The 27,252-nt window shown below is 39.2% G+C and overlaps 3 protein-coding genes across 3 annotated transcripts in view; 2 read left to right on the top strand and 1 right to left on the bottom strand.

The window, feature by feature from the left end:
* mrto4 (MRT4 homolog, ribosome maturation factor) overlaps window positions 1–27,252 on the bottom strand; it is a 286,325-nt gene that overhangs the window by 253,842 nt on the left and 5,231 nt on the right. The window lies entirely within an intron of this gene.
* tamm41 (TAM41 mitochondrial translocator assembly and maintenance homolog) lies at window positions 8,617–15,205 on the top strand. Its single transcript, XM_072452650.1, has 8 exons — window positions 8,617–8,951; window positions 9,875–10,057; window positions 10,144–10,236; window positions 10,335–10,485; window positions 11,071–11,216; window positions 12,082–12,247; window positions 13,726–13,788; window positions 14,702–15,205. Exons 1-8 carry the CDS (start codon window positions 8,814–8,816, stop codon window positions 14,791–14,793), a joined length of 1,032 nt encoding a protein of 343 aa, XP_072308751.1. The 5' UTR covers window positions 8,617–8,813; the 3' UTR covers window positions 14,794–15,205.
* The window catches only part of vgll4b (vestigial-like family member 4b), a 54,339-nt gene continuing 44,931 nt past the window's right edge, over window positions 17,845–27,252 (top strand). The window contains exons 1-2 of the mRNA XM_072452664.1: window positions 17,845–18,091; window positions 22,368–22,441. Coding sequence (XP_072308765.1) covers window positions 22,378–22,441 — 64 coding nt within the window. The 5' untranslated portion in view covers window positions 17,845–18,091; window positions 22,368–22,377. The remainder of the gene's footprint in view (window positions 18,092–22,367; window positions 22,442–27,252) is intronic.

A 27,252-nucleotide genomic window follows, 5' to 3' on the forward strand; every position in this document is an offset into this window, starting at 1 on the left:
GAGCCACGGGTAGATTATAACCATACAGTTTTTGCAGCAAATTGAGCTATCATCATTATCTGTAGTTGTCCAGCCATCCATAGAAATGGAGTGCCGCCGGGCCAAACGGAAAAGGCGCAAGTCAAAGCTCCAGGTTAAAAAAGAGATTTACAGAGAGAAGTTGAACATGTATTTTTGTATATGTAATGAGTTTGCATTATTCTTTCATGACAAACTTCAGAAATGAAACGTGACGCTATAAATTCAACAATGCAAATAATTACCCTAAAACCACCTTAGAGTCCACTTAGAGCTGACTCACTTTGCACCTGTAACTGACAAAACTGTCCATGAGATCATCACCAGTCTGAGTTCATCCACATGCTGCCTCCATGTGTTACCCACCAGATTTCTAAAGTCTGTGCTGAACAGTTTGTTAGCACCACTCACTCACATGTCGCTTCAATCTGGAGCGTTCCCAATGTCTTTGAAAAGGCTGTTAAAAAGCCTGTGTGGTTCCTAACTAGATTCAGACAAATTGGAAATACAAGCCTTAATTCTCACAGTAGCCAGGAAATGACAGAACAAAGCAGAAGTAAGAAGATTATTTGTGCAGAGAAGAAAATCCCCCACACGTCAGAAACAACTTCACACCAGGCCAAAAGTGGAAACAAAACCCAAAACTCTCAATCACTTCACTATCAAAGTAAACTCATAAAGAGATCAGAGGCATTTGTAGGAGATTTATTCTTCGAGCTGTGCAGTGGAGTGATTTCTTATGGAGATGTATTCTGTGACCTTTGTGTCTTTCAGTTTGGAGCGAGATGGATTCATGAAGAAAATAAAGATTGTTGACAATTGTGTTTGTTTGATAGTTTTTGAAGAACATTTTATCAATTATCACAACTGTCTACTTTTATTGATTAAAATAAGACAATATCAACTGTTCATTGTAAATACATAAACAGATGCATTATTTTGAATGTGTATAAATCTCTATTCAACCAACTAACTGTGAAATATTGAAGCCACCGCTGACAAGTTATGTTAAGAATTACTATTATAGATAATAAATTGATGTTACAGTTATTTTTTCAATTCATAGGAAAAGAAAAAATACTTGCTACACAACAAAAGTAAAAGAAGGCACTAAATCTGAAGTGCAGTATGTTAATATTAAATTGCATTGACTATAAGTTTTCTAGAGCAATGAGCAACAAGGTTTTCAGGCGGCTGCTCCATCCTTCAGCTGCTTTTCCCCAAAGCTTTAAATGTCATGTATTTCACACCTTAAAATGTAACTTTCAGAACAACTCTCTCTGGTTTCTACAAATGTGCAGTAAAGTATTGTTTTTGACCAGGATGTCCGACTTCAGCTGATATAAATCTACACTGTCAAATTAATTTTCCTTCTAAACGTCTCAATTTGAGCAATGGAAAAAACAAGTCTAGATTTTGGTTTTGTGTGACAATATTCAATATATGTTTTTTCTAAGAATATTGGAGTGGAACAGAAAGATTGTACAGTATTTGGTCACTAATAGAAAATTGGCTACAGTCCGGCTCAAATCGTCCGGCGGACCTGATCTAGCCCGAGGGCCATAACTTGAATATGCTTACTTTAGTTTATTATTCATAAATTTGGTTGAATGATATAAAATAGATGTGATTCTTGTATTTGTTATATCAGGCTCCAAGTCAAAAGCAAATCTAATTTTTGTTCTTGTATTTATTTATTTTGAGCAATTCAATTAACACAAGAAGACGGAGAATTTTGTTTCTTATTTGATCTCAAAAAGGCGTGAAGAAAAGAAAACATATTTAATCCCAAATCTGTTTTAAATTAAGATTAAGATAAATCAAATGTTGTTTTTTGTTTAGCTTATTTTCAAATCATTACAGAAAACCACAATATTCAGTTCTATTGATGGCCAAAGCTTATAAAAATGTATCAAATAGTCACGGTCCATAATTTATAGGTATAAGTCATAGTATTATTTAAAAGTTAGGCATTGTTAGGTTGAATGGAAAAGACACACCAACAATGATAAGGAAACAGCAAACACAAGCCAACACTGATGAGAGGAAAAGTGCAACGTGGCAATACATTTAAGCCTGTTTATTACTGTATTCTGATTAGAGATGTCAGGATTATTAGGTTAATCAATAATCATGATTAGAACCAAAAAATGATAATCATAACAATTTTAGATGCAAAATTAAGCCGTTTTATCTATAGTCTAAAAATAGACCTAGATGAACATTTTATTTTTTTCAATCTGGCAGTTTTTTTGTCATATTTAACTGTATTTTGTCTTTCACAAACGTAATATTAATAACATTTTAGACCATGGGAATAAAATGTAATTAAAAACGTCACTGTTGTTTGGTCACAGCCTCAGTAATCATGAATAATGGTGAAATTGTAATGTTTTCTTTTCTACATCGTGACATCCTTGAATTAGTTGGAGATCCAGAGCGTTCCACATTTGCCCCCCACACACATTCACACAAACACTTTGGGTATTGTAAAGTCACTTTGAGTGCAACATGACTTTATATTTGAATCTACCGAATGAAAATCTACTTTGAATGACATAACTACTGTATAATATTTCACAAGGTCAGGTAATGTGAACATTTTGGACAGAATACAAAAAACATGTAAATCACAACACTTTTTCCCTCATCATCATCATTCAGCCCTTTTATGGATCTGTACTTCTTCCTCTCACCGGTTGCATGAGTTTGCTGCCTGCACAATGTATATTGCACAGTCACGGTGCAATCGAGGTGTGAGGTGGGGGCCGGGGCCGGGGCCAGGGCCGGGGCCGGGGGCTCTGCTTTTGTTGACTCACCCCAAAGAGAAAAGCCAGAGTGCGTCACCGAGCAACAGCCTCATCCCCGGCTCGTCCTGTATGTGTCACACAAAAACAACAACATGCTGACACGTTCCCAAAACCGAGACGTTATATAACCGCGTGTAAGTGTGTAGCCCGATGAGTCAGAGAGATAAACACAGATAAACACAGTGAGAAGAAACTAGGCCGTTTTGTGCGACGTAGAAAAGGTTTTAGCGTCTCTACGGGTTAAATGGATTACAGGCAAAAGGATCGCTTCACAACAACAACATAACCTGTCTTATTCTGCATGAGAAATACTCACTCTGGAGTTTAAAGCTGCACAAGCATGTTCTGAAATACATAGGAGTATTTTATTAGTTTGGAACAGATTATTACAATCACAATTAGATCAGTCTTTCCCATATTGTTCAGCTCTAATACTAGTTATGTGAGGTAGATGATACTTTATTAAAACAAAAATCACGGAAGAAAGCAGCTCCTTTCTCATTATGAATTCATATTAGGAGAGAAGATGACTTGAGGTTGTCTCGGGAGCTTTGTTTTGCGGTGGGAACGGAAGTAAGTTATATTTTTTAATTGGCAAAAAATTTTGTTTAGTTTTGCAGTTAAAACCCACATTTGAGAGAAATGTGCAAAAAAGCCCAAAGCGCACAGCAAGAAACCAAAAGAACCACACAAAAATCACAAGGAAAATATTTGACCTTTCCGGACCAGTTTTATCAGAACTAGAATAAGACCACAATGTTTAACAATGTGTAAAGTATTATTTTGTGCAAAGTATTATTTTGTACTGAAAAAGTCAGCCTTTTTTTTTAAACCTTGAACTAAAATGACCTTTTTATTGTCCATGTGGTATTGAAATTGGTGTCAAGAAAAAAGAATATTCCTTTGTATATCATGACATATCATGACTCGAGTACCGTATATCGTGACTAGAGTCAGACAAATCATTTTGGGCTTCATTTAAGTCGATGAAATGGGATTCTACAACGTGACCTTAAAAACGTAAAAATATACCATTATTTTTATATGTGATCTGTTTTTTTCCACAAAATCCGTTCATTATCTTATTTCTGGAGTTATAAGCGCATTAAAATGACATTTAAACAGCAAAATAAAGTGATTTCTTTCTGATCACGCTCCCTTAAATCTATTTTGTCTGCAGGACCCTCGATCGTCCTCAAACAGTTTTACTTCATCTGGATCAAAGAAACAAACCAAATAGCAAAATAACCGTTAGTCGCAGCCCTACTCACATCCCAATCTGTCGTTTAAATGATCTTAACGTCCAGAAAAAGGAGTGCGTGTAAACGTTGCCACGGTAATGGAAAACGACACCGTCAGAGGATATTACAGCTCCCAGAACAGGAACGATATGACAAATTGACAATATGAGGAAAAACTATAAATTGCCCGACTCTGCTGACAGTATAGATATCGACAAACATGAAGATTGATGATATACGGCCTGTTTGAAGCTTCCACGTCGGGTCTTAAGCTCCTGAGTGACTCCTGGTGTGAGCGACTGGTTAAAATGCAGCTTTTGGGTTTGAGATTGGAGCGTGGGCGAGCGCAGAGGCCACAGCTCCAGAGAGTTTAATCCTCTCAAATCTGAGCCATCCAAAGGCCTCATCTGTCATCGGGACGAGCTCATCGTGACACGCTGCGACACTCCTGCAACACAGCGTCATCATCCTGTTAAAGATGAACATTATATTGTAACAGAAAGATAACATCGGCGTGGTTAGAAGTCGCAATTAGTAAAGCGCATAGAATCGTTGAAGTCCTTTGCAAACAACACAAATCCTATCTTATTAAATATAAATCCTGTAGTTTAGACCTTTACAAACACGTTGGGAAATGCATGTGATTCCTCCAACTAGTAAAACATAAATCAAAGCTAATCACGAAAAATGCAGAAATATTTTGCGTCAATCAAATTACACGGAAAGGATTTGTGAAGAAGAAGAACTGAAGAAAACGAGTGGATGAACTGATGAATACTGCTTTGTCTAGTGTCATTTACAGCTTCAATCATGTCAATGTCCCAAACTCTTTTATACCAAATATAATAAACCATAAACAGACAAAAACACACTGAAAAAACAGGTTTGATCACTGAGATAGCAGCATTATCCAAATTATTTAAAGACAAATGAGACAGGCACATTATTTTTAACGATTTTGAACTGACAAATACTGTAAATATTTGACATATGTGTAAGCTTAAACTAGCTTAATCTCAGAGTCACATTACAAATAAATGCAAGTAATGAAGGAAAATATATATATATATATATATCCCTGACGTTGAGTAAAGTAGAATAACGGTTGGTTGCAGCCATAACAAACCAAAGCAAACTGGATTACACGGGGCTCTCGATTCAAAGAGTTATGATGACAGCGTGTTTTATCGATGACAGAGGAACCACATCAGCACTCGGGGGACGGTACATGGCACAACAGCTGAACCATAATATGAACACCACCTGCTTCACTCCACGCAGCTCCGTTTGCCTTTCCAATGAAGTCTGATGCTGCCTTTTGTGTTGGAGTGTGTGTTTCCTTCTTAAATGCCTCCTTCTTAGCATCTGGAGAATCGATGCATCTCCATGGCAACAGTGTGCATACTCGTGTCAATCTATTTTATTCTTCATTATATTTAAAAGGTGCAGACACAATAATGTTGATGAACTTTTTTAGCAGAGAAGATAACACTTTTGAACCATGTTGTAAATAAAGAATAATGCTGCTATGATAAAATGGCACAATGAAACAAAAAATACAAAAATGTGTATCAATAAAGACTGATAAATATGTATATAATTACTCTTTGCAGGACAAACATTACACAAGGGAAGAATAATGATGTATTTAGTTTAAGTAAAATGTACAGCAGATAAATATTGATCCCAAAGAAAGACTGTGTATCTATTATTGAATTGGATTGAAAGATAAATCAATATAGTAATTATCGTGACAGGCCTAGGAGTGTGTACTCGTCTCCATGGAGATGTCACTGCTTTGGGATGCTCCACAATATGGCATTAAACTATATGCCTTTCTTACTTTACATGTATTTTTATTGCATATAATATAAATTGCATCTAATATACATAGAATATTGTTTCTCAAACAATCTCCTCCTCTGTCCCTCCTCTAACCCTCTTCTCTCCATCCTCTGTCTCTCCTCTGTCTCTCCTCTGTCTCTCCTCTGTCTCTCCTCTGTCCCTCCTCTGTCTCTCCTCTGTCTCTCCTCTGTCTCTCCTCTGTCTCTCTTCTGTCTCTCCTCTGTCTCTCCCCTGTCTCTCTTCTGTCTCTCCTCTGTCTCTCCTCTGTCTCTCCTCTGTCTCTCCTCTGTCTCTCCTCTGTCCCTCTTCTGTCTCTCCTCTGTCTCTCCTCTGTCTCTCCTCTGTCTCTCCTCTGTCCCTCTTCTGTCTCTCCTCTGTCCCTCCTCTGTCTCTCCTTTTTCCATCCTCTGTCTCTCCTCTGTCTCTCCTCTGTCTCTCCTCTGTCCCTCTTCTGTCTCTCCTCTGTCTCTCTTCTGTCTCTCCTCTGTCTCTCTTCTGTCTCTCCTCTGTCCCTCCTCTGTCTCTCCTTTTTCCCTCCTCTGTCTCTCCTCTTTCCCTCCTCTGTCTCTCCTCTGAGACAGACAAGAAGTAACGTGAGTTCGTCTTCTCCTTGAAAAAAAAAAAGTCTAAAGAATAAAGTCTGAAGAATAAAGTCTGGTGGTAATGTAACGCTTGGATACCAGCCGACATAAAACACCATAGAAGAAGAAGAAGAAGAAGAAGAAGAAGAAGAAGAAGAAGAAGAAGAAGAAGAAGAAGAAGAAGAAGAAGAAGAAGAAGAAGAAGAAGAAGAAGAAGAAGAAGAAGAAGAAGAAGAAGAAGAAGAAGAAGAAGAAGAAGAAGAAGAAGAAACGCTGTATTTATAGCAGTGAAACACCAATTCTGCGCTGTCCCAGAGGCAGTGGGGGCGTGGATACTTTTATCTCCCATGGGGGGCGCGCCAGAAAAAGTTTGAAAAGCTCTACTCTATACTGATTTCTATACCACAATAATACTAAAAATACAATATACTATGCTTATTATACTGCAATTTTCAACACTAAATAAAAGCTCAAGACAGTTTTAATACTGTTAAGGTCAACTTTTGTCCCTGTCATGTGATTCTTTTTCAGTATCAATACTTGATATTAGTTTGGTATCAGATAGTATTAGATTTTCGATACTCTTTTACAAACCTACTGCATACAGCCAGATCTTTTCTTAGATGTACTTGATGTGAAAAGTGTGAGAAGCACTCACCTGGAAAAACATGCATTTTTACTGTGCACAGGGTCACCTCTCCACAGATCTAAACTGTAACTTGCCCCAGTGACTTCACCTGATCCACATTTAAATGAATCTGGACCACGAATTTGTTCTATTCATGAAGTTATGGTCAAAATAATTCTGTGCATTTTCAATCTGGAGATTTAAAAGCATGTGTCGGCTAGAATTTGCGCCATCTAGTGCAACTGTAGACATTGCATGATTTATTTTACCTTCTCTTTTAGAATTCTATTGTACTTTTTATAATGGCTCATTTATGCATAAAACCTTGATTCGGTGTGCAAATTCAATGCAGCGGTGCTAACACAGGCCTGTAACCTAAAACTGAATAAATGTAAATATTGGCCTATCGTTTTACATTTTATAGCACTTTTACAGCATTTATATTCATGTCCTCATCACTGTTGTACTTAGATAACTGGACTAGATTAGGACACTTACCTCAAAGCTGACTGCTAATAATAACTACATTAACATTTGTCATAGTGTGTTGCCTCCAAGTGGTCAAAAGAGAAATTGCATTGACAAACTCTAGAAAGGACTTATTTATTAATCACAGCTATCATTGAAAAGGCTTTTGCTGGCTGTATTCACTCACTGAAAGAAGAGAACGAGAGCATTAGAGTTTCTTAAATAATATATATAATAATAATAAGGCATAGTTAAACTCAACACTTAATTGGATTTTATGCAGAACCCAGTGTTCTCATTTCATCATAATTTGTCTAAAGTGATGATGACTCGAGGCTATTGCTGAAAGTTTAATATTGGTTTAGCCTTGACAATCTCATAATGAGTTACAGAGATTAGTGCTGGGGCTCGTTGACATAAATCTACATGCAAAATGAAGTCATTCAAATGCAGAGGAAAGCGATAGGTAAAAAGGTAAAATAAATCGTGCCGTAAAATACCTCAGTGTTTCTCTTTCTCTAGATTGTAAATTTATATTTGGCAGTCAGAAAAATGCCCTTTTTTCTCTTGTATACATAGACCAACAAAATGTGTTAATCCAAATGCTGCACAGAGACAGCATATTACAGGATAAAAAAACAAAACAATAAAAATCAAACATAAGCAAAACAATAAAACCATAACCACATCTTTAACATGTTATGCTATTGGAGTTTTTTAGATGGTGAAATATTTGTGGTAAAGTGAACAAACAAACAAACAAACAAACAAACAAACAAACAAACAAACTTTTAATTACAAAAAAATGCAAAGCAAACCAAACCTCACAATAGACAAAAGCATGGAGTATTAAAGTATTAAGTATTACATTTTACAATATAAAGAAAATGTTATGAAAAATAAACATCACTTTAATTATTTCAACGTAATGGACTCAGTTTCCCATGAGCCTCTAGTCCGAGTTGTCGCCGTGACGCACAATGTAGTCGACGCTGCAGATCCATGTTTATGATCTGACCTGATTCTGACATAGAGCTATGATTCTGACCGACAACACGATTTTAATGACAAAAACATGAGAATAATAACGTGCAGCAGCTGCAGTCGGGCTTGTTAGCGTCGTGTCTGTTGTTTTAACATGTTTTCACGAGTTATTAAACCCAGTGGATCTTTTTACGTCTTAGTTTTTCAGCTTTGACGCCGATAAACGTGTTTGCCCGAGATGACAGTTCCGATTCTGCACAACACGGGAGTCTTTTACAGACGGATCCTGTCCCAGTTTCCCCAGGACATAAGTTTAGCCTTCGCTTATGGATCCGGAGTGTTCAAACAGCACGGGACCAGCCAAGGTCAAATGGACGTAAGTGTTGTCTCTGTGGTCCTAGCTTGAGCCCATTTTAGTCCTGGCCCAGGTTTAGTTTTGGGTTTGATGTGCTGAATGTGCCAATGTCAACACGCCATGTAATAGTGACCTCTTCATCTTTCAGTATTTTAACTCAATGTTTAACTATATCAAAGAAACTGTCCATTTTAACCCTGATCAAAAGCCCATGTAATAAACTAGTAATTAATGGAAAGCCAAAGTGTTTCCCACATGAGACTCTGGTGGCACATTCAGTCCTATAGAAGGTTATTAAGGTGTAATTTGTCTTCTGTGTGTTCTTTTATTACTGTTCTAGATATGGACCCTTTTGAGTCTGAAATAAAACGTTTGCAGTCTTACACATTTATTTTGGAGTGGCCTAAATATCTCACTTAGGCCCTCTACTAATAAAAGCGACTGATTAAAGATTAAATAAAGTTTTTACTTCGATATATTTATGATAATACTGCACTCCATCTGACCAAAGCCATACAAATCCCACCATGACCCAGTATATAAACCTAAGCTGTCCCAGACTAAAAAAACACTACAAACTGAAGTAGTTTTTAGTCTGACTTAGTTTGGACACCTTTTAACTCTAACATCACACACTCTCTCATCCCTCATCGGTGTGAAATCCGTTTGCAGATTAATCGACCAGAGCCAGAATACAAAAAACATCTTATTTCTCAGCTTGTTTAAGACTATGGGAGCCCACCATAGTCTCTCCTCTCTTTATGAGAAACACTGGTATATTGTGTGATTCCAATGTCATGGCATGAAGTAGAATCTATTTGCAATGCCTGTGACGTTGCAAGTATCCATCTGCATCTCCCTAGTTCTGCTCTCTCGACTTTAATGTTGAATCTGTCTGAACAATGAACATAATCATTGCATTATCCTTTCTTCCCTTTATTCAGAAAAACATGCTGGACTTTGTGTTTGCTGTTGACGACCCGGTGACGTGGCACACTCTGAACCTGCTGCAAAATCGCAAACACTACTCCATCCTGAAGTACCTGGGGCCCAGAAAGATCAGTGCCATTCAAAACGACCACGGGGCATCAGTGTACTATAACACGCTGGTCCCCGTTGATGGAAGGGTGAGAAACTTGTCCGCTTTGTATTTTCTCTGTCTTATTTATTATCACATCGGCTCAATACCAACACCGTTTTCTTCATATTCTAGACAATAAAGTACGGCGTGATAAGCACTGACGCTCTCATTGACGACCTGATGCACTGGAAAACCCTGTATGTCGCTGGACGCCTTCACAAACCAGTGAGTTACTCTGCGTTTTAAATTATTCATCCCAAATGTTGTATCGCATGGTCCTCACGCAAATGTTTCACTGCTGTCTCGTCGGTTTGTGGCCACAGGTGAAGATGCTGGTGCAGGGGGAGAATGGAAAACTCAGAGCCGCTCTAGTGGCCAATTTAAAAAGTGCAGTGATTGCTTCTTTTCTCATGTTGCCCGAGAGCTTCAGCGAGGAGGACCTATTTCTGCAGATCGCCGGCCTTTCTTATGCTGGTGAGAAGAACGCACGCTACGTCACAAGAGGATGAGTTATGTAGGGAAACCACTAGAGATGTTACAGTTATTAGGTTAATCCATAATGGTGATTATTTAGGTCACAATGTAATCATAAAGACTAATAAAAAATTGTTCTATTCAATTTATAGAAAAGTGAAAATTTTCAAATATTTTTTTTTTTTTTTTTTAGTTCAATTAATAGATATGTGACAATTTTCGAAGCAAAATTAAGTTGTTTTTGCTCAGCTTTTCATCAAAAAAGTCAACATAAATGTAAAGTGCTTTTTTATTTTGCTGTTTATGTCAAAGTGGTCATTCGGAAAGTTTGATTCCATAAATACAGCCACATACTGAGCAGCGGTAATTTGTTGAAAAAAAACAAGAAGGAAAGTGAATTTTGGATTTCAATATTGTTTTTTCGGTCGTGATTTTAATAATTGCAAATAATTGTTAAATCGTTTTGTTTATTCTCACAACAATTGTCAAACTAACATTTGAAATCATGACATCCCTAGTAACCACTATATTGAAGTAGAAGAAGAAGAAGAAGAAGAATATAAATGGACCGTTTTGTGTTTGCAGGTGATTTTAGGATGGTGATTGGAGAAGATAAATCCAAAGTTGCCAATATCGTCAAAGACAACATTCAACACTTCAGAACTCTGTACGGCAACATTTTAAAAGATTGTCTTCAGGTTGTCTACAAGCCCCAGCAAGGAAAACTAGAGGTATATTTAGTATTAACTTGTGTTGTGTTTTATATTAAGTATTCTCTAGTCTGATTTGATATTATGACTGATTCTCTTCACTACTACACTACACTCTGTATATTTAGCTTGTAATAATTTGGGTTAAGTTAGCATTGCACATTTTCTAGTCCAATCACAAAATCAAAATATTGATTATATTGTGAATGTTGTATTGCTATTGACTATTGAGTAAAAAGAGCTGATTTATAGATGGAAAATACAATTGTAAATTTCCAGATAAGGGTATAGAAGTGATACTTACGCACTATTATGAGTTATTTTTCCAGTTAAATCTGACTTAATACATTTAAAGACATGTTTTAGCACATTTTTGATGGATTGACACAATATCGCTTATATAATGAATGAATATAAATATGGGGATAATATGGGAATACGCCCCAAAAAAATCGCCCACCCTAATTATATTTGATTTATATAAGATTGTCTTGTCAGCTTTAAGTAATTGGAGTAACAGCCTCCGCATCCTCTCAGAAGTAAAATAACTTATTTTTTTCCATAGACTTCAAAAAATAATAATATTAACAGTTTGAAAGCTGGTTAACAGAATATATTTATGAAATCATATACAAGTTATACAAACATTTAACAGACTTTGCCTCATAGACATTACCACAGAATTGTTACGCGCACTTAAACTCTTGAAAAATGTTACTTCCTGAACTGCTGCAGGCTCCATGATGAGAAGGACTGTAGAGTTCCATGAACACGGGGCAAATTCATTCAAGTTACCGAGAGTAATCGGATCTCTGCAATGCACAATAACAGTGTAATTGGTTTATCCTGTGCTGATGTGCTTGCTGGGCTGATTTGCTGCCTGTAGGTGGATAAAAGTCCCGAGGGCCAGTTCATTCAGCTGATGGCGCTGCCTCGAACGCTGCAGCAGAGGATCACAAAGTTAGTGGATCCTCCGGGAAAGAACCGAGACGTTGAGGAGATCCTCCTGCAGGTGGCTCAGGACCCGGACTGTGGAGCTGTCGTACAACAAGGTACAGAACAGACGCCCCAGTGTAGCAGATAAATAACATGTAAAGATGGTATAAGATTGACCGTACTTTTCGGACTTTAAGCCGCTACTTCTGTCCCACGCTTTGAACCCTGCGGTCATTACAACGGTACGGTTAATTTACAGATTTTACTGGCTAACGGCCACCGGGGGGCACTCTAGCATGAAGCGCAAGCATTTGGACAGTGGTCACTCTATTCAAAGCTTCAAAACGCTGTGTGTTTTATTACAATCAGACTCATATTCATGGAGAAATGAGTCTAATGCGAAAGTGAATCTAGATGTGACGAAACGCAAAGACACACGCGGAGCATGCAATATACAGCGGTGTGCAGTTTAGAACCTGCCACATTGAAATGAGACTTTCTTAAAATGCTGCGTGTTTTATTACAATCCAACTCCTATTCACTGATAAATAAGTGTAATTAGACCCAAAAGACACCGGCGTGTGTAAATATCTCATGTTACAATGTGGGAACCTGCAGCTTATTGACGGTCCCGCATATGTACAATTCCTTGTTTCTTTGTAAATTTGGCTTTCTATTCTGGAGCGCTGTATAGCCCGATAAGTATGGTAAATTAGTTGATTTGTGTTTTGTTTTGTTCATTACATTATTTTATATATAAAAAATATAATGATATATATTTTTTTCATCATATATCATAGAGGAGAAATTCCCTAAGGTTGTCAAAAAATCTAATTCTAATTGATTCTAAAACGAGTATCTCAACTAGAAACTCATTTCAACAAGTTTTGAATTGATCACAATGGATCACAAATCACAATGGGACAAAATTGGACCTTTCCTGACTTCTCTTCACTTAACGGGACAATATACAGGTACATAATACTTGTACCTGATACTTCAATGAAAGATCATTTACATCTTCAGGCCTGAAGAGGGAAGTGGTGCAACAACACTTACATTCGCTTACCTTCTGTCAGTCATTCACTCACAGTGGATTGGTCTTGATCTACATCAACTAGAAAAAGGCCACGTTGTAATTATAAATTAAAATTCTCTAAAAGTGTTTTGTTTTTATACATTATTAAAAAATGGTATTGAGCATTTTCCTTAGTATCAAAGTCGAGTTTTAGATTGTATTATTGTGATAACACTAATGCAGTCAAAAAGAAGATGAGAATGGAAGATATACTGTATATAATTTAAGTAAAAATATAAATAATAAAATGTCAGTGCCAGAAAACGGCGCTGAAAAACATCTTTCATTACATAATACATAAATTACTTTTTTCCCATCTTGTTCATACGGTTATTTATGAGCGAGGCCTTATTAATGTGCCTCGTGGAGCAGAGCGAAACAGGAACGACTCCAATCATTCATGTACATTTCATTATGATCCGATCTCCAGTTCATAAGCAGCTCATAAAAACCTTCTACAAACTGGTGATGTACGAGGAGTGGGATAACTGTGAGCGTGTTTGTGTTCTCCGACAGGAATCTCATCCATCGTCAAGTCCTCCAGTATAACGCAGAGTATTAAAGGCATTGCAACTGCCGGTAAGCACACGGCCACTCTTCAACTTAAATACAATTGTGGGATGAAAACTTTTGCACTTGGGATTGCCAAAACTTGAATCTGCCACAAGAACATTCTGCAATAACTTGTGTTGATATTGACTAGTTCAGGAACAGTGAGACTCTAAACTTTTCCTGACCAAAGAAAAGGCTCTTGAATTGTGTTGCATATGTTCAAGAAGTTGCCATTTATTTGTTTTTTGAAAGGTTAAAATACATTGATTTTTCCAGGCCCAAGAATAAATCAAACACTTCATTATTGCATTTTAACTATTCATTTGGTTGAATAAATGATGAACTTTAAGGGTATAGAAAATGTAGTGAACGTATTAACATTTAATTAGCTGATAATTAGGACTCATTTAGGTTCATTTTATGTTCATTCATATTATTCTTTCCTTATTAGTCTGTCTTATTCTGCTGCTAATTAGACATTTACTAATACTTTCCTATGAATAAACTCCTCATTACTGCTTAATAGTTTGATGTTTAGTATGAAACTAAACCTACAACACTTTAAGCTTATTAGGATAATAATTCCTGTACAAAATTGCCCTAACATAACTGTAATAATCAGTAATACATTTATTAATACGTTTATTAATAGTAAAGTGTTAATAACTGCAGCAGAATAAGGTTAAGCAGAATAAGACATTAATAAGTGATGAATAAATATGAACTAAGGTGGAATTAAGCACTTAAATGTACAGTTAGCTGATAGTTTGATGTCAATAAGTGTTACAGAAATTGCTTTGTCCAAACATTTGACATAAATAGTTTTTTGATGTTTGTTTGTTCTACATTATGTATTCGTAAAAGTGTATTGTAGTGTAGAGAAACATAACTATCGCTGTAATGAATGGTAGAATGAAAGCGTCTGCGTCTTTGTCCTCAGGCATGTGGAAGAGCGTCTCCTACAGCTCCAAGAAGCTCATTAAAATGTGGAAAGGCTGGAGGACGAAGCCTGCCGTGTCCCAAATGTCCTGATTGTACAAAAAGTCGTTTGTTCTCCGGCTGAAACGTCCCTGTCCTCGTCTCTGCTCGTAACTGTAACACACGACCAAAGTGAGCACTGCTAACGGCCTTTACCTCAGTGGTAATGATTTAAAAGGCCCATGTCTCAAGGAGTAAAGCGGAAAACTCTTGACCTTTTTAGAGATTTGCACGGGAGACTTTGTGGGTGTTTCACTGCTGCTTCCACTGTTGAAATGTCTGTACAGAAGACAATGAGATTAAGTATTAGGGCATTTAATAAGACTCTTTAATTGTCAAAAACACCATCTGTGACACCTATTTCAACCTTGTTTGAAGCACAGCATGCACTACCGTAAGAAACAAAAGCATCACTTGACCTGGACCTATGTACACCTTTGTATTTTTTATTAAATAATAATAAAACGTAATCCACCGACTTAAATTTCCTGTTTGTTTTCGCAGCGCACTTCATAGTTACAGACTTATCGTGAAGGAATGAAGAAAACCTATCCGGACTATTTACTCAGCTGTTCTTTGGCTCTGTTCAAATGGACTGTTGACTAAAGTCTGCAGCAGAGTCGTCTTTACAAAGTGAAATTGAGGGAAAAGGAGTGTGGTGAAATCTTTACAGAACCGGTTAACGCTGCAGTTTGCAATGAGTCATACACATTTTTAAGACTGTTTTTGCATAATACAGTATGGAGTAAACTTCGTCTGAAAATTATGTTGACTGAAGGAGGCCAAGAGAAACGCTCAACACGTCTAGATAAAAGGGTAAATAATCAACGCAAGACTATTACTGAGGCTTGTCTAAATCGTCCGGCACCAGCTAAACTTACTATCCAATCTTACTATCCAATCTAACATTATTTGTATAGCGCATTTTTCTAGAGCTCTTGGGCTGCACAGAGTGAACACAACCCCAATAATCACATTCAATGGCATTACATAAATAAATATGAAAAGGTCATGCAGTAATAGTCAAACACAGCACAACCCAACTGTACTTTTATGACGCTACAAAAATCTCAAATCACAAAAGGTTTTATTGCTATTGACAGTGAGCAAAATTCCCAATCTAAGAGTTTGCTTTAGTAACATAAAATAATAACTAATATGAGTAAAAATAAACATAACATATAAAAGCCCTGCGCAAAATAAGGGGTTAAAATAAAATGACGCCTGCTAAACTAAACCCTTATTTATTTACACATTAGTTGCATTTACTTCAGTAACCGTACTTCTACTTGAAAAATATTTTTAAAAGCAACAAGTTTTGCGTCTATTATTTAAAAATACCAGACTCTGTGCATTATTTAATGTTTTGTCCCTCCAAAGTACTTAGTTAGAAAATCATCATTTTACATTTCATTGTAAACTGCAATATCTCAAATGGCTTGATAATAGAATCTCGCTCATTGACTTCCTGATCAAAATCAGAATCAGAATAAAGTTTATTGCCATTTGTCAATGAACAGGATTCAGGGACATAGGAACTTGTCCTGGTGGTTCGGTGCAACACAAATATCAAACATTGAACGATGAATACAAAAACAATGGACAATAAATAACTACCGGGTCTTAAAAATAGGTAAGTAGAGTTAAAAATAGACATAATATGTACATAAAATAAAGTAGTGAACAGTGAGTGCAAAGTGCTTAGGAAGTATTCATGAGTACAACGGCAGAGGGAAAGAAACTGTTCTTGTGACAGGAGGTTCTGGTCCGGACCGTAGCCTCAAAAGAACTGAATTGATAAGCTCCGCCTCTTCACTGTGACGTTTCACTGCAGCAGATTGTCATTCACATGCTTTATATTTTGTGTGTCTACGTGATATTTCAGAACCCCACGTGGAATTAATTTTTTTCACAATAACCACAACTACGGTAAGTACAGTAATGTGGGCTGGGATAGGGGCTAGGTGAAAATAGTACTTTTCTGAGCACTCAAACATCAATTATAGGACAATACAGGATTTCTGAAACATGCATGAATTAAAATTCAACAGTGAGTAAACTAATTAGGAAACACTTGTAACAAGATTTCAGAATCAGAAATCAGAATCAGAATAGGCTTATTGCCATTGTCATTGAACACAGTTCACAAACATAAACATAGGAACTTGTCTCGGAATGGAGGTGCAACATAAAACAATGAATAATAAAATAATAATAATAGCAACATATATAGAGTCAAATATGCCATGCATAGATTAAAATAATTAATACAATAGGTTAAAAATAAACTTGTCTTGGTACACAGATATTTGCACAAACATTTACAGATGGTTGTAAATAGTTCAGAAAGTGAATAGTGTTGTTTAAATCATTTTTTAAAGCTCATCACAGTTGATTTAGCAAAATCTACCTTTTCCACATGTTGATGTTTGAGCTCATGCACATCATCATGATTAACTTTATTTCGGACAATTACTTGGTCCATAAAATATAAATAAAAGCCAGCACACGGACAAACAGTGCTACTAAGACAAAAGCTACACACGCCAGTTTTGAACAGCTTTTTTCAGACTAAGGTGGACCTCCCAAGCGCAGCCAATCAGAATGCTACGTTCAGCACTTACTTCCGGGTTGACAAAACATACTTTTAATAATATTAACACAAACAGTGCACAGTTGTCTTGATTAGTCAAAGTGCTGCTTTCACACACTCGCACACTCTTTAACTAAAAAGTTAGGTACCCCAGCTTTGACTCCTACATTATATTTTAAATGAATCGAGTAGTAGTTTCTTCAAATGCTTTGTTTACTCTTCGTACTTGAGTCATTACTTGAGTCGTTACTTGAGTACAACTTGAGCGCACACTTTGGCTTCTCGATCGGCCTCTGCTTTGCTAAACGTGACGGTTCTTGGTTCCTGGTTCCTGGTTCTTGAGCCCTGACAGCCGCAGCAGCACAGGCCCGCGCGTCTCCTACTGTCTGCCCCCGAGCGGATGTGACGTCACGCTCCTGTTACCATAATGTAGGCTGACATCACAGCTCTGCCCCTCGGCCAATCAGCGCGCGCCGCTCTCACCACCTGCTACGCACCGAATTCCATCATTCCAAGCATTCCTCCTGCTCCTCGCACTCACTTCTCCAAGTCTCCCTTGTTCCTACCACCGACTTTTGGACCACCGCTGGGGCTCCTGCCGCCGCTACTGTCCGCGCGCGATTTCAAAACATCGATTTGTCCGCGGGGTTTGGCCAGAAGTTGTTGTTTTTTCTTTGGATATACTAGTTCTTTTGCTTCCTGCTTTTGTTTACGGATACGAGCGCACACTGGAAGATACCAAAGTGGCGCTTGTAGGAGGTGAGCCAACGCGAAGTTTGCTCTTGTCTTGTGGCGCTGTTGATATAAATTGATGTCTCTTTTTTTAAAATAGTTTTTTTGCCAAATGGACACAATAAACCCTTAACGAACAGAATTACGCATTAGTTTGCTGATTGTGCCTAGAACAACGATTATACTCGCGCGCTCTCAAACTTTCTGGACATGATTCTATTTCTTTGGAGCATCTTCGTAATAGACGTGTTCGTAAGTGCTCTTTTAATGAAAGTTAAGTGTGCTTGTCAAGCTACTCCAGCGGTTTAATGATTATCTTTCCCTTATCAATATTGCACTTTACGCATGCCAACGCCGCTGCAGCACCACGTTTTAAAACCGTAATAATGCTTTGTCCAACATGTTTTGGGTGTTATTCCTGCACAAAGAAAGACAAATGCTTTACTTTCTCATCAACTATGCTGTTTTCCCAAAGAAATGAGGCGATGGTATCCGTGGAATGTAGGCTGAGGGAAGAGAGCGAGCTGCTGCGTTTGTATCCACAGAATGCCATTCATAGCACAGCTGTACTCAAGGTTCAACATTGTAGAGTACAAGCCCTTTCCATCTCATTAGTGGGCACATGTTTGAAATACTTCTGCAAGAAATACACGAAATGCAAGGGCTGAAATACACCAAATACAAGGGCAATGTGGATGACATGAGCGAGGAACATTTCATTCTTTTATGAGATACTAAACCCAGAGACTAAAACTCATTAGACTTGCACATAGTACTGGGGTAAGTGTAGTACTGGGGTAAGTGTAGTACTGGGTTAAGTGTAGTACTGGGTTAAGTGTAGTACTGGGGTAAGTGTAGTACTGGGGTAAGTGTAGTACTGGGTTAAGTGTAGTACTGGGTTAAGTGTAGTACTGGGTTAAGTGTAGTACTGGGGTAAGTGTAGTACTGGGGTAAGTGTAGTACTGGGGTAAGTGTAGTACTGGGGTACACGGGTAAGGTCTAGTACACGGGTAAGGTCTAGTACACGGGTAAGGTCTAGTACACGGGTAAGGTCTAGTACACGGGTAAGGTCTCGTACAAGGGTAAGGTCTAGTACACGGGTAAGGTCTAGTACACGGGTAAGGTCTCGTACACGGGTAAGGTCTCGTACACGGGTAAGGTCTAGTACACGGGTAAGGTCTAGTACACGGGTAAGGTCTAGTACACGGGTAAGGTCTAGTACACGGGTAAGGTCTCGTACACGGGTAAGGTCTAGTACACGGGTAAGGTCTCGTACACGGGTAAGGTCTCGTACACGGGTAAGGTCTCGTACACGGGTAAGGTCTGGTACACGGGTAAGGTCTGGTACACGGGTAAGGTCTGGTACACGGGTAAGGTCTGGTACACGGGTAAGGTCTAGTACACGGGTAAGGTCTAGTACACGGGTAAGGTCTAGTACACGGGTAAGGTCTAGTACACGGGTAAGGTCTGGTACACGGGTAAGGTCTGGTACACGGGTAAGGTCTGGTACACGGGTAAGGTCTGGTACACGGGTAAGGTCTGGTACACGGGTAAGGTCTGGTACACGGGTAAGGTCTGGTACACGGGTAAGGTCTGGTACACGGGTAAGGTCTGGTACACGGGTAAGGTCTGGTACACGGGTAAGGTCTCGTACACGGGTAAGGTCTAGTACACGGGTAAGGTCTAGTACACGGGTAAGGTCTCGTACACGGGTAAGGTCTCGTACACGGGTAAGGTCTGGTACACGGGTAAGGTCTGGTACACGGGTAAGGTCTGGTACACGGGTAAGGTCTGGTACACGGGTAAGGTCTAGTACACGGGTAAGGTCTCGTACACGGGTAAGGTCTAGTACACGGGTAAGGTCTGGTACACGGGTAAGGTCTAGTACACGGGTAAGGTCTCGTACACGGGTAAGGTCTAGTACACGGGTAAGGTCTAGTACACGGGTAAGGTCTAGTACACGGGTAAGGTCTCGTACACGGGTAAGGTCTAGTACACGGGTAAGGTCTGGTACACGGGTAAGGTCTGGTACACGGGTAAGGTCTCGTACACGGGTAAGGTCTAGTACACGGGTAAGGTCTAGTACACGGGTAAGGTCTCGTACACGGGTAAGGTCTAGTACACGGGTAAGGTCTCGTACACGGGTAAGGTCTGGTACACGGGTAAGGTCTGGTACACGGGTAAGGTCTGGTACACGGGTAAGGTCTCGTACACGGGTAAGGTCTAGTACACGGGTAAGGTCTAGTACACGGGTAAGGTCTCGTACACGGGTAAGGTCTCGTACACGGGTAAGGTCTAGTACACGGGTAAGGTCTCGTACACGGGTAAGGTCTGGTACACGGGTAAGGTCTGGTACACGGGTAAGGTCTCGTACACGGGTAAGGTCTAGTACACGGGTAAGGTCTCGTACACGGGTAAGGTCTCGTACACGGGTAAGGTCTAGTACACGGGTAAGGTCTGGTACACGGGTAAGGTCTGGTACACGGGTAAGGTCTGGTACACGGGTAAGGTCTGGTACACGGGTAAGGTCTGGTACACGGGTAAGGTCTCGTACACGGGTAAGGTCTAGTACACGGGTAAGGTCTAGTACACGGGTAAGGTCTAGTACACGGGTAAGGTCTCGTACACGGGTAAGGTCTAGTACACGGGTAAGGTCTGGTACACGGGTAAGGTCTGGTACACGGGTAAGGTCTCGTACACGGGTAAGGTCTAGTACACGGGTAAGGTCTCGTACACGGGTAAGGTCTAGTACACGGGTAAGGTCTGGTACACGGGTAAGGTCTGGTACACGGGTAAGGTCTCGTACACGGGTAAGGTCTAGTACACGGGTAAGGTCTAGTACACGGGTAAGGTCTCGTACACGGGTAAGGTCTAGTACACGGGTAAGGTCTGGTACACGGGTAAGGTCTAGTACACGGGTAAGGTCTCGTACACGGGTAAGGTCTAGTACACGGGTAAGGTCTAGTACACGGGTAAGGTCTCGTACACGGGTAAGGTCTAGTACACGGGTAAGGTCTCGTACACGGGTAAGGTCTAGTACACGGGTAAGGTCTGGTACACGGGTAAGGTCTGGTACACGGGTAAGGTCTCGTACACGGGTAAGGTCTCGTACACGGGTAAGGTCTCGTACACGGGTAAGGTCTAGTACACGGGTAAGGTCTCGTACACGGGTAAGGTCTGGTACACGGGTAAGGTCTGGTACACGGGTAAGGTCTCGTACACGGGTAAGGTCTAGTACACGGGTAAGGTCTCGTACACGGGTAAGGTCTCGTACACGGGTAAGGTCTAGTACACGGGTAAGGTCTAGTACACGGGTAAGGTCTAGTACACGGGTAAGGTCTAGTACACGGGTAAGGTCTCGTACACGGGTAAGGTCTAGTACACGGGTAAGGTCTAGTACACGGGTAAGGTCTAGTACACGGGTAAGGTCTCGTACACGGGTAAGGTCTAGTACACGGGTAAGTCTCATACTGGGGTGTCCAAACTTTTTTCACTGAGGGCCGCAAATTGAAACATAGATGAATCAGAGGACCACAAGTCGGTCAATGCAGAGAGTCATTCAAAAATGTTGCATTTATCGGAGGATTGAAAGTGCCACTACAGCTTACTTTAGAATCTTAATATCAGGTCTGTCTCACATCTAACGATTTGTTATGGAGGTTTTTATGGTAGACAAGTTTATATTTCCAAAGTACTTTGGTAACGTGGGCCAAATCATATGGAAGCCTGAGGGAAAAAAACTTTGTCTGAGGGCCACAGTTGGCTCCAAGGGCCATAGTTTGGACACCTCTGGTCTTGGAGCTGGATTGTTGTATTTTTATTTGTATTAGTAGTAGTGGTAGTAGTAGTATCACAATATTTATCGTTTATTGTTATGATATTTATTCATATTTTGTGTCGAGGCTTTATATAAATTATATACTGTGTATATATGCCTCTACAAGTTATTACTGTCTTGTAATTACTGATTAGGATATTAAGTGCTTAATAACACATATTTCTTCATGTTGTCTGCACTGAATTGGAGCAAAGAACCAGGTTTACAAAGTCCCTCTGTTTCATTAGCTGTTGCTGTAACTAAACAATGCATTTAGGCAAAGGAGCTTTTAGTTTCACGATATTTGGGTTATTACATCCCTACTACAACGTATAATGCATTACAAACAGTCTAAGAAGCCATACTGACCACTGACAACAAGTCTAACTCAAATATAATCTAGTTTGGGGTCCCACGTGGTGAAACGGGCATTCATGCTGTAACGTTACTAATCTGACTCGTGCTCGCTCTCTCCTCTTTGCGCAGGTATCAAAGTATGGAGACACCACTGGATGTTCTGTCGAGAGCCGCCTCATTTGTTCACGCAAATGAAGAAGAAAGTAAGTCGTTTCCGTTCATACTTAGAAATGCGGAGATGGGAGCTCTTAACCGTCGCTGTTTGTGCTGGACTAGCGTGTAGATAATGTAAAAGGATTATGCGGAGCAGTGAACGTTGGCCTGGGTTTTTGTGTGTGTAAACAATAGACGTCTTTGTGCAGATCAACAGGCAAATAAGACCAACCACCCTCAACTGCCACCCGCCTTTCACAGCTGTGCCTCACCTGTTTTCACCGCCACATGGGCCCGATGTCAGTCTGGCAGCTTTCTCCAATTACAGTAGCTTTACTTCGCTACGGCGTCTTCTATTCTGCTTATTACTAATGCCTCTGGTGAAAGTTTGGCTGGAAAATTCCTTCCAAGATTAGAGAAAGTAGTGACCAATGCACATTCACACCGGCGAACTGAGAAGCTGGAGCGCTGCGAGCGTTGAGAAAGCCAAAGTACTGAACATGGCAGGTATTTGTGGAAACATAACGTTGAATTGCAGCCGAAACCAACGTGGCTTCATTCCTGTTTTCATTTGAACAAAGTATAGAACAATGCAATGTATTTACAGCTAACGGATTTGTAATGCTGTTCATTCATTCGTTGCCCACATTTGTTCTAGTCTAAACGACAGCCAATAGAAAAGGCTTTATTAAGTTTGCTGAGGTATGCATTTTCTGATCACAAAGCCAAGACGTTTTAAAGGTTCCTGTAGACCAGGGCTATTCAACATGAGGCCCGGGGGCCAAATCAGGCCTCCAAGCAATTTAATCGGGCCCACGACCCATCTTCCCAATAAAAATAGTGATAATCTTGTTTACTGTTTTAATTCTGGGTTAGCACTTGTTTTGACCTGGTTTGGTCTGTTTGGTAATCTATCAGTTATTTTATTGTATTTAGTCATTGTATTAAAAAGTGGGATATTTTGTGCGACCCAACATTTTGTTACAGTAGTGGCATGTTGTGCACCTCCGGCCCAGAGGCCTTGGCCCTCAGAAAAATCACTTGTTGAATAGGCCTGATATAGACTAGCTCTGCATATGTCTGCTATTTTAAAGCTTTGTCATGTTTTGAATTGTCTGCACAGAGAAAATGCTTTGTTCTATCAGGTAAAAGAGGGACCCAATTCGAGCTGGGCAACACTGTATGGCTTAATAACCTCCTTGCCTTGCCATGCATCGTGAGGAGATCGACATTGTGACATGGCTCCAAGAAAATAGTGATGTTAATATTTTGCCAAATCGATGTCCAAAAATGTCTGCTGAGTTAATATTAAAACTCAGCAGCGTGCGCTCTATGTTATTAAAATACTGCCCGTATTTCTAACTAAGATCAAAATTATAAACGTGAACAGAGCCTCAAACAAAGACTCTAAAATATAGTTTTTAAGTCCCTTGTTGTAACTTGGAGCTGCTGTTGCTTCTCTTCTCCTCTGCACATGCTCAGTTAGGGCAAAACATCCTTGATTCCCACACATGTTTCTTCAGCGTGGTTTGAGCACAGATCCATGGGTTTGAGGCTGTGTGCTCCTCAGAGCATGTGCAGAGCTCTAAAAGAAGCTGCTCTCCGCTCTGGTTCTTAAAGCTCATATTAGAGAGCGGAGCATGAACGAGCCTCTGAACACGGCCACAGACTGAACAGCTGTGGGAGAAGAAGAATCAAGCTTCCTGCAGTACAGCTCAGTGGCCTGTAGAGGCCTCTAAAAGACACTGTGACTCCCAGCTTATTTGGATATATTTCGGAACTATATAAATATAGTTGTGACTCACAATAATTTTAGATTTTGTTGGTCAATCACTGCTTGCCTTGATTGGCACTGACCGCACGCCACCATCGAAACTAAATGCTCATTTGAACTATGAATTCTGGGGGGAAAAAATCATAATCATATACATTAGGAATGTTACAGTTGCTGAATAGTTGTAGAATTATGTTGATCTATTTCAGAATCTAGATCAAGACTGCATGTAACATTAGATAAAATAAACCTTTATTGTCTCCAACGGCCCAATGGAAATGAACCAACCTGCGGTCAGATCCACTGGCCCGCAGGTTGGCGGTGCGATCGCAGCTGCCTCATGTGAATACTGCCGTTGTGTCCTTGGGCAAGACACTTAACCCAACTTGCCCCCCAGTGTCTGCGTATATCTGGGGTGTGAATGTGTGTGTGAATGGGTGACTGGTTCCTTGATGTAAAGCGCTTTGAGTACCTTGACGGTAGAAAAGCGCTATATAAATGTGACCATTTACCATTTATCCAAACACAATTTCACACATAATACAAAGAAATTACAATTTTCTTGTGTTTCAATAAATGACATTGTCTTCATTGGTGTATCAAAATCAATATTGCCTTTTCCTCTGTATCGGGTTTGAAAATCGGTCTGTTCTCATAAGGCCCTCACAGATTTGGGTAAACGTCCCGGGACTTAGAGCTCCTCCTCCTCCGCCTCCCTCCCGCGCTGCTCCCCTGCAGTTGTTTTGTTTTTCCTTCTTTGCGCTGATGTCACGTTTTGTTATGGGCCGAGCGTGGCTTCTTTGTCCAAAAACAATACTCGAGCAGTTTGCACAAAAGCCCCGAAGAGACGAGCGCGACCCAAAAAAACTGCCTACGGATGAAGATGTTTTCCGGTCGGATGATAAATAATTGAGGGACTTTTAATGCTATACCTTTGGAACATTTTATGAACTTGAAAGAAAAGAACACAGCTGCACATAAGAGTACTGTAAATAAGAGTTTAGTGCTCCAATGGGTTTTAATGCAGTGAATTACAAGTATGAAATGATCAAAAAAGCCTTACATTTGACTGATAAACACCATTTTGAGAAGAAATATCCAATAGTGATCTTTCTGTGAGTCGAATAGCGATTCTGTTTCCTGTGGGGATCTTTATTTAAGTCTTATTAATTTAAGATTGCCGTTCAATTACAGTCTTTGCAATGGACTTAATCTGATTTTATTTGTTTACGATCAAAGTTTAGTTTTGATTGTATTTGGTGAAATAAAACCTGTTGTAAATATCATTGGTAGTTTTACACCAAGTCAAGTGTCAGTTAGTGGAGAAAAATGTAAAAATATGTTGAAAATGACAGGAAGTGGAGCAGATTAAAGACTGATGACATCACACCTGGGCGACTCCATCTAAAAGTTTTAGACAATTAAAATAAAAATTGGATCCATGAAACATTAACAAAATAAAGCTGTTTTTGTATATTTAAGTATTATACATTAGAGGAGTTTTGGCCCCGTGTAAACATGGTTGCTAGGGAACAGTTAGTGAATGTCCTAAGAGTGAAGTCTTGATTTGCAACCCGAAGTAAAAGTTGAAACCTAAAAAAAAGGGTATAAAATCGGTAAAATGGTTATCAAAATCGTAATTATAACGATCTTAACTGTGAAATGAGTAGTTCAACCTTTAATCTGGCAGTAATTCCCAAACTTTAACCTATAAAATAGCCCAGTTTCCATGTAGTCAGAGAGCTTTTTAATACGATTCTCTTCAGTAAACAAAGACTGGAGTCCAGTTACTGTTCTTAAATGAGTTAAGGGAAGGGACCAGTCTGACAGCGCTGTGCCCATGAAGTATTTAAACATGTTCAGTCAGTAGTACTTGTTTGTTGTGCTTCTGGTGATCCTGGTCTGGAGTCTGGAGCACGTGAGTGGCACTTGTGTCGGACCAGTTGCTCTCAGGATCTGTTCAGACACTTCTCATGCTCCAAGTGTCTCCAAACCACACCTCGCTCAGACAAGCCTTTAGAACGATGGAACTGTAATTTAACTCAAATTTAATACACATGTAACGAAGTCGAGATCATTCGGTTATTCTTTTAAAAAAAAAGTGCGTATTGTGCTGTTAATGTGGCTGTTTGTGGCCTAATAATGTTATTTTTGCTTTCAGAAAGTTTGATTTCATAAAGCTGGGCACATACTATTGGAATATATTTGAATGTTTTGTTCTGTGTAGGGATGTCACGATTAAAAATATTAGTGCAAAACAGCTATAAAATCCGAAAAAAAATGTCCTCAATTTGTGACCTGCTTTATGAAATACTTAAAAACATAATTCAATTCAGTCTTTACAATTACATTATGACCTAAATAAGATGTATATAACAATAATCGTAACAATGCAACTGGACATTTAGAGGTCATTTATGGTATACTTTGTGAAGACCTTCTGCTCTGGACCTGTCAGTCATTACAAGGGCAAGTGCTGCTGGCGAATTTGGACTCAATAGTTGTAAAAGTAGCAAATACGCATGAAAAATATGACTCAAAGTACTAGTTATAATTGTAGAGGAATTTTAGATCGATCTTTTATTTAAAAAAGTGATTAACTGAACAGTTTAAAGCTGAATTAAGTTGTTTTACAGCACAATACACGTTTTTTTTTTAAGTATATGTACATTTACCACAAAACAGCTACTCAATAAGATAAGATAAGATAATCCTTTATTGTCCCACATGGGGAAATTTCATTGTTGCAACGCAGGTAGATACAGAGGTAGATACAGAGGAAAAGAACAGATCACTTATAGGAAGGAAAGACAATGACATACATACATATTATGTCAATGCCTACACTTTAGTTCTGCTTTTTCAACTTGTAATTGTTGTGTGACAATCAACATTTCTTCATCATTCGACAAACAATAGTGTGCTTGACTGTCAGACGATCAACATTAACTCATAATCTGTAAAAACTCCAGAGCAGATGAGTTGTTTTGCAGCTCTAAAACTCAGCCACACCTTTTGTTCCTTACAACTGTGATAATTACCTTTTGAGTTCACACGTCTTCCTCGTCACTCGTGTCCCTCCAAACC

The sequence above is a fragment of the Eucyclogobius newberryi genome, unplaced genomic scaffold (genome assembly GCF_026437365.1).
Source record: "Eucyclogobius newberryi isolate DKJ021-1_F unplaced genomic scaffold, fEucNew1.0.hap1 SCAF_19, whole genome shotgun sequence".
Lineage (NCBI taxonomy): Eukaryota > Metazoa > Chordata > Actinopteri > Gobiiformes > Gobiidae > Eucyclogobius > Eucyclogobius newberryi.

What these genes read in the sequence shown, in the direction of transcription:
- tamm41 (XM_072452650.1), top strand. Translation starts at nt 8,814, where the DNA reads ATGACAGTTCCGATTCTGCACAACACGGGAGTCTTTTACAGACGGATC. An exon ending in TGGTCCCCGTTGATGGAAGG is followed by an intron (nt 10,058 to 10,143) that starts GTGAGAAACTTG and finishes TTCATATTCTAG; the next exon opens with ACAATAAAGTACGGCGTGAT. An exon ending in TGGAGCTGTCGTACAACAAG is followed by an intron (nt 12,248 to 13,725) that starts GTACAGAACAGA and finishes GTTCTCCGACAG; the next exon opens with GAATCTCATCCATCGTCAAG.